The 8,563-nt window shown below is 38.2% G+C and overlaps 1 protein-coding gene across 1 annotated transcript; it reads right to left on the reverse strand.

The window, feature by feature from the left end:
• Positions 1–4,272: 4,272 nt before the first annotated feature.
• On the reverse strand, positions 4,273–6,865 carry lbx1b (ladybird homeobox 1b). Its single transcript, XM_044346179.1, has 2 exons — positions 6,199–6,865; positions 4,273–5,678 (listed from the first exon to the last, which is right to left on the reverse strand). The coding sequence occupies exons 1-2, from the start codon at positions 6,524–6,526 to the stop codon at positions 5,191–5,193; spliced, it is 816 nt and encodes a 271-aa protein (XP_044202114.1). The 5' UTR covers positions 6,527–6,865; the 3' UTR covers positions 4,273–5,190.
• Positions 6,866–8,563: the final 1,698 nt, after the last annotated feature.

Below are 8,563 nucleotides of genomic sequence, written 5' to 3' on the forward strand. Positions count from 1 at the left end.
AGAAAAAACAGAACCACACATGAAACTGTATTAGGCTCCCTCAAATCTTCCTCCTCTTTTTGATTTTTATCTTCGTCTTCTTTATCACCATCATCATTACATTTAATTACTAGACTATTTCTCACCTTCTCACTATCACATTGCAAACTTTACACAACCTGCCTAATCAAGCTACTTATGATCATGCAAATACAGCTAATTTGAAGTTTAATTAGAGAGCGCGAGGTAGACACACACACACACACACACACACACACACACACACACACACACACACACACACACACACACACACGCACATGCACACATCATGGCTGGTTAACTGCTCACTGTAGTGGAGTACAGTGTCCTGTGAACACCAGCAGGTGTCTCTGTTTATCTCTCTCCTCAGTAGCTGAACAGCTGACTGCAGTTTGCTGCTTGTCAACATCTGCACTTCCTCTTTCCTTTTCTACCTCCTTCCTGTTTTTTTTTTTTTGTTTGTTTTGTTTGTTTTGTCTTTTAAATGTATTTCATGTCGCAGTCACTTACAGATAACCAGTATTTTTTGGTCTTGTATGTTTTACATGTTGAAGCAGATTTGAATGTGCTTCACTACAATCAGTGATACAAGAGGTTTTATATTAATTGTTCATGTTATTTTAAGTGTTATTGCTGTAAGTGTGCCGTTAAGATATTACATTGTCCATCACTTATATCTAAATATAAACAACTTGACCATCTGAGCCCATAATGATCACATTCTCGCCTTCTCTGGCTTGTTTGCTACAATAAACATCATAATATTTCACTTTGGGGGCTACTTCTTTAAGAATTAAATCATATTTATGTCATATATCTACATCCTTGCTGAGCTCTGAGCACACAATGCTGCTTCGGTTGTGTCCATATTCATCTCATCAGATCAGCAGATGTGCTTATCATTAACCATTTATACAACAAACATCTCAAGAGCCAGGTAATAATTCTTGAATAATTATTTTTTATATACAGAATGATCTGCATAGTTCACCTGAAGACTGAGTTTTATTCTGCTTTTTGTCTCACATGATCTTATTGGAAGCTATAGTCTGTTTTAACATTTATAAAACTCTTGTTCTTCTCATTCTGCTGCTTTTCTGTGATATTAATCATCTTCCAAACTCCATCCAGCATACAGCTGCAAAACTGTAGCAGTGAAGAGGATTAACCTCCATCTACTAGGTAGCAGTCTGATTTTTTTCTATTTTTCTTTCTTAATTCACATTTTTTTCTAATTAAAAGAGCAAAAAATACTCCTCCCCTCTCCTCTTCCTCACACACATGTTCATTCATAAAACCACACAAGCACTTAGGTTTGCTTCTGTTTGGATGTAATCATGTTAATCAATGCATTTGTTGCAACAAAACAAAACTAGCAATTTAATCCAAATAGTTAGACCGCCTCTTCCTGTGTGTTTGATTTTAATGCAGTGAAGCAGCAGCAGCAGTCTGAGAGAATATACTGTAGTTATTGAGTTTCTTGTTGTATGTTTTCAAGCTACATCCCCAAAATCACATAGCCTGGATTATTTGAATGATCAACTAGAATTTGATTAATATGCAAATTTTCACACAGACTGTTCCATTTGAGCCTTCAGCGCAGCCTAATTAATCAACAGTTAAAGGAAATTAATACATACATCAATTCTGTCAGAAACATGCTTAGTTCAATCGCCCGTAAAATTGAAGTTTGAAGTATTAACTGGCTCCACAGGAAGGCTATGATTAAAACTCTGCAATTCGGCTCTATTTAGATATATAGAGTGATTTAACTGCAGGCAAATATAAAGTCATTTACAGATCTCTGTTTATACTTATTCAATAATAATAATAATAATAATAATAATAATAATAATAATAATAATAATAATAATTATTATTATTATTATTATTATTATTATTATTATTATTATTATTATTATTATTATTATAGTAATAACAATAATAATAATAATGATAATAGTAATAATGATCATAATAATAATGCAGCCTCTATATATTAGTAATTTATAAATTGATGGACTATTTAAGGTCTTTACAGCTATGGTTGTTCATTTCTTCATCAATTCTGCTTTTTGAGGGGAACAATTGCAAACATTAAACTAATTAATTCATTTAAATGCTTGTCTTAAATGCTGTCACTCGACCAGTATCTCAAATATTAATTTTCACTTTGCACCTGAGACTGTTTTCCACACAGGGTGCAAATAATAAAATGAAGAGAGAGAGGAAGGTGAGGGGAGGGAAGGGGAGGAGATGAAAAGAGGGAGGGCTGTACTATTGTTTCAGTAGGGACTCATGCATCAAACTTCAATTTTCCGGACGATTGAAGTAGTGATTTTTTCCATCTTGAAGTGAAATACTGAAATACACTTAAGACCTCCAGATTAATTACCACGAAGTGGTCCCTCAGACTGTAGTATTACTTATCGCCGGGCCTGCCTGACAAGCCCTCATAAAATAAGCAAGTGAAATCCATAAACTTAGCCTGCCTTAACACTCTCTCCCTTCATAAATATGCTTGATTCAGAATGGGCTGTAGTGTGTGTGTGTGTACGTGTGTGTGTGTGTGTGTCAGGAGCACACACACACAAACACACAGAGCAGGAAGATGCATGTTTAATTTTGTGCATTTGTGTATGCATGTATATGTGCCAGTGTAATATATGTAAATAACCTCAAAACAAAAGATCGATTGTTAAAAAGTTTTAAATGGACAAGTTCATATTTGCAAGTCAACATATAGAATAGAAAAAAAGAATAGAAAAAATTTTGTTAGCACTATTAGTACTTTTAAGATAATTTACAGGAACCTAAATGAATATTAATTATATATATTATATATATAATACTTATATATATAGTCCTACAAAAATCTAACTATCTATCTATATATCTATACATATATCTATCTATCTATCTATCTATCTCTCTCTATAGATATATATATATACACACACACACACACACACACACACACACACACACACACACACACAGTATACAATATATAGAATTTATTCAAGTTCTCTTGAATAAAGAATAAAAAATAAATAAAAAAGTAAACACTATAAACAACTCAGAAGAAGACAGCTTCTACTTATCATTTCTTTGAACAAAGAGGGTTAAACGGGAGGCAGCCTTTTGAGTTCCTGTTCTGGACACTCTCTCTTCCTCACATCACCATGTTTCAGCTTCATTAAACTCCTTAAAGACAAAAGAAATAAAGAGGCAGAGGACAGAAAAAAAAGGAGATGAGAAGAAAACAAACAAAAGGCTCCCTAACCAGACTTTGGCATAAATGTCACAGTCTCAACTCTTTATGGCTGCCTACTTAACATTAAAAACACTTTCAACAAAATCCATTTCTTGTTTAGAAAACGTTCTTGGACAGAAGTCAAACATATTATTCCGGAGCTAAAAAGCGAAGAGAGACAAGCGGCTCACAAAAAAGGGGCAGTTTCATTGTAATTCATTGACTTGTTCAAAACGCCAGGCAAAGAAAAGGGCTAGACATTAATAGCCGCAGATGCCCTCATGAAGGGAGAGTCTATGTAGGCATTATGGCCTTTGTTCGCACTCAGTTAAACTGTTTAAAAGGAGGGTTAACTCAATCCATCAAATTGTCTCAAATTGTGTGGAAATTTCAAAAACCATATGGCCTCCAAACGTTTGCGTCCTTTTTGTGCGGTGGGACACACTTGTCTCAGTATTGCTGCCTGCGGGGGACCGGCCCTGCTCCTTTGTGGCTCGTCCCATCAGGGAACGCTGCTCATTTGTCCCCACTTTTCATGCTTTACGCTCAAAATTATGGCCCAGTCCCGCAGAACAAAAAAGGTCTATAAAGGCCTGGAGAAACTGGCCCAAAACTTTGTGTTTTTGTGGCATCCTCGTCTTTTTTCCCCGGGACCAGATTTGTGTTTCTCACATAAATTTTTGCCACGAATGGAGAAACACGTCTGAGGGTCAAGAAGCCATGATACGCATTTAAGACCTGAAAGGGGATGTGAGATTCCGGGCCACAAAATGTTTAGAGCATCCTCGTATAAAAGGACAAAGGGACAAAATACTTGAGTATAATAACTCTAAATAGGCCTCTTTTGATGCGCTTACACGCCCAGATTTGGCAAGGAGAGGGTGTTTCAGATATGTTGCTTTTTTTTTTTTTTTGAAATAGAAAAGAAGCCCTGATATTAATTCAAGAATTACAACATAAAAGAAATATTCAGAAAAGCCATTTTATTCCCATAGTAGCCTATATACATTACAGTCTGTGCATTGGTTTTTCAAATAATGTCCTGATTTTAGAAAGGCACTTACAGGTGTACAAAACATAACAAATTTATAACTGTATCTATTGTATCCAAACAATAAATCTAAAAAGTAGCCTAGCTGTTCAAAATCACCGCAATATTCATTTTTGTTTGTCGCCACATCGCATGAGCATTCCCATAAAAACGCATAACTGTGAAATGTCCGAGTTTTGCCTTTCCGATCATCATCATCATCATCATCATCATCATCATCATGCACTGCAGCATCTGGACGCCACGTGTGAACTGAAGTCAAAGGGTTACAGTCAGGTGATGAGGAGGAGGAAGAGGAGCCGGGCAGTGACAAAAGTGACTCATGGCGATTTGGCTCACAGAACACAAAAAAAAAGCATTTAAATTAAAAAGGAATAATAAAGTAAAAATAAATAGATAATGATCACAAATCAAATCATGCATTTACATGCAAGAAAATATGGAAAAAAACTGGAGCGCTTGAACTGTGGTGTGTGAGCATATAGGCCATGTGAAACAGGAACAGGTGTGTGTGTGTGTGTGTGTGTGTGTGCGTGTGTGTGTGTGTGTGTGTGTGTGTGTGTGTGTGTGTTGGCCTTTAGTGTAAAAAAATAATAAGTTACTCACGTCATTTTAGACCATATTGCTTTGATTGCAAGAAGTAACAGTTTGCTAATGAGTACATTGTAAAATACCACTGCATATTTCTTGTTCAGTGTTCATGCTTCACTATGAATAGGTCTATCTGTGCCGATATAAAAGTCATTACATTTTGGTACATGTTCTGAGATATGGTACAATATAAGCAGTAAGTTACAAGTCCTCGGTAGAGATTTTTCTTTTATCGTCTTTTGTGTTTCCTCTCCAGCTCCACGCTGCGCCATCAGTCATCCACATCAATCTCCACGTCCTCGTCCTCCGAGCACTCTTTACTAGTTGTGTGGTCTGAGAAGGGAGACAGCGGCGACGTCCGCAGTTTCTGAGCGAGCTCGTGCTCCTGCTGGCCGCCCCGCGTGGGGGACTCGCCTCGAGGGTGGCCCAGCGTGCCGTTGGCGCATTTCTCCAGGTCCGCCAGCTTGGCAAGCTTATCCAAGGGTACCTGGCCGATGGCCTTGGCCGACTCCACGTCGGCCTTCATCTCCTCCAGGTCCCGTTTTAGCTTGGCCCTCCGGTTCTGAAACCACGTGATGACCTGCGCGTTCGTCAGGCCCAGCTGCTGCGCGATCTGGTCCCGGTCTGCGGGGGACAGGTACTTCTGGTACAGGAAGCGCTTCTCCAGCTCGTAGATTTGGTGGTTGGTGAACGCCGTCCGAGACTTCCGGCGCTTCTTCGGGGTGCTTCGTTGGCCGAACAGAGTCATCCCGTCCCGGCCTGTAAGGGAGAGACGGAGGCTGATTGAAAAACATGGATTCATGCAGGTACAGGGCTTCCTCTGCACCGCTGTAGTGTGCGCGTAAAAGTCATCCTAACGCAAAAATAACAAAGATACTGTCTGATACTGTGTAACAGCAAAGCCTTTAAGCCCCTGCGGGAGCAGATAATTACAAGAATATTACAGAGACACCACTGGGAAATATTGAGCACCACACATGAGGCCCTAATATTAAAGAAAAGCGATGGCGATTCATTTCGTTGAAGAACAGCCCAGAAAATGAACACGCCTTTGTTCGATAAGACATTTTTAAAGGAGAGATTTCCACCCATCAGCACAAAATACTTTTTTTTTGCTCTGGTTATTAGCACATTTAATGGATGTATTCCATGTCAGAGTGCAAATACAAGTTGTAACCACATTGTCATTTTCTGTCTGCTATAAGAAAAAAATTATCTGAGAAAATATTAAATCCTAAAAAGATGTATTTCAAATGCGTTTTGAGGGAAGGAGATTTACCTTCCGCAGCCTGTAAAACGCTGACTTCCAGCCCCTTGAAGGTCTTGCTGGCCAGCTCCTCCAGCGCGCAGAGCGGGGAGGTTTGGGTGAGCAGAGCCCGGCTGGACAGAGGGATGCTGGACGGACGGTGCTTCTCCGAGGACGAAATTAGATGAGCTGTTCCACAAATTGTGTAACTTCGTTTCACAGACGGTTTGTTGAGGATGTCCTCGATGCTGAAGGGGGTCAGCGGCTTGTTGGAGTTGGCAGGAGGCGGCAAGTGGTCCAGCGGACTTCGCCTCCTGTTTTCCACTGCACCACATTTGGCCACTTCTTTGGATGTCATCATTGGTTGCGCGCAGACTTTATAGGACTTCGTCGAAATATCAGCTGTTAAAAAACGAGCGAGGCTATTAAGGGAAAAAAGTCACATAACAGTTTCGAGTATAAAAAAAAAAACAAAGATACGGAGGAGAGGGAAACGAATGAAGAAAAAGAAAATCTTATTCCAAAGTGAGATGCCTTGAAAGTGTCGATCCTCGGGAGCAGCAAGTCCGGAGGAGTGAGATGCCTCCCTGAAAATGGCGAGGTCCAAAGAGTTGACGATTACTAACAAGTTATCATTGATTGGTAGGTAATCAATTATTTCCAGTGGCACTTTCGCCCTCTTCCCTTTCACTCTTTGACTATGTTGCAGTCCAGTGCGGGGCTTTTTGCGACTGGGGGTGTCCCATTAATTAGGACGCATGGCTGGAAGGAGGAGGAGCCCGGCGGAATTATAATGCTTTGTGCTCTTATCATCTTTGGTCTAATTTAGTCGTGTGGTGAGATACCAGAATAGGTATATGTGGGGTAAATGAGGGGAAGCAGAAAGAGAGAGAGTGAGAGAGAGAGAGGAAAAAAAAGAGAGATGGGGGGAGAGAGGGAGAGAAATCACATCCGTAGCCTATTTAAGCGTTTTTACGCGTAAAACTTCAGTTTCAGTTGGCAGGAGTTTCTATTCGTATTTAAAAGTATTTGGATTATCCGGATGTTGTCAAAAAAGACAAGTCGGCAGAGGGTTTATTTTAGATGTCGCAGCTAGTCAGAAGGATGTTTTCCTCGACCCAAAGCGCGGATGATCCTTTGTTTTGTAAAGGTAATGTAGAGCTGAGCCATATATCAGCTCTCATGATACCTCCTCTGGGGCGGGAGAGAAGGAGCAGCATGCATCCCTCTCAGCAACGCCAAATCCGGGCCATAACTCAGGCGAAAGGGCTCCTTTTATATCATCTGAGAAATATTTCATCTCCTCTCAAATTTCCCCGCGTCCTCCAGGTTTGACATGATGGGTTTATTTTGGCTCTGCTTTGAAAAATTGGCGAAGGACTATTTGCATATAAAAACGAATTTTGGCTGGAGGACAAATATGTGTATATTTTTTTTAGCTTGAACGAATGATGTTTTTAAAATGCAAAGAAGAAAATTGTAGTTTTTTTTATGAAATAAGATTTCAATTTTAATTTAATGGATAATTTTACTGTTGGAAGGGGGAATGTTAAACATCTGCTGCTACGCGATTATTACTATTATTATTATTATTATATACTATATCATGTAAAGACTCTATATTATTATTATTATTATTATTATTATTATTATTATTATTATTATTATTATATAGTTGTTAATGCTGTTGTTGTTATTTTAGGATTTTATATTTATTTACCTTCATAATGAATTAGTTCAGACTGCTTTAAGTCAATATTGAAATGATTCGTTTCACGTCACTGATGGTGAAAATAAAGCATCAACAGTGAGATGATGATGATGATGATGTTGTTGTTGATGATGATGATGATGTGTGTGTGAGAGAGAGAAAGGTAAGGATATGATAAATGCATGGTCGTACTTTAATATTATAATTAGTTATTTATATGTTTTCAACTTAAATGTTTTATTCAAATATTCGATGACTATATTTTTTTCAGCCAAGTTCTGTCCATGAATATTACATTATATTGTTATTTGTCTCATTTAGCAACACAGTTATACACATGGTTCCGTTGTGATGAAGAGCCACAGAAAAGGAAACAACGAAAAAAGATGCAGAAATATATTTTTCTTCTTCTCGTATAAAACAGCCTATCAACTGTCTCACATCTTGTTTATGTTAATGACAGCAGACAGCATGACATCTTCATTTTAACAAAACAAATCATTTTTACAATTTTTTTTCCCTTTACTCAATGGAATCAGATGATTTTTTCCTCAACCAAGATAAATGTTTATAAAGGAAAGGTTGAGGAAGTTATGAGTCCAGTTTAACTTAATCGAGGATGAGGGCAAAACAAAGAAAAAAGAGAAAAAAATATAAAGAAAAGAAAAGAAAAGAAAAGAAAAGAAA

This window comes from Thunnus albacares, chromosome 3, assembly GCF_914725855.1.
Source record: "Thunnus albacares chromosome 3, fThuAlb1.1, whole genome shotgun sequence".
Lineage (NCBI taxonomy): Eukaryota > Metazoa > Chordata > Actinopteri > Scombriformes > Scombridae > Thunnus > Thunnus albacares.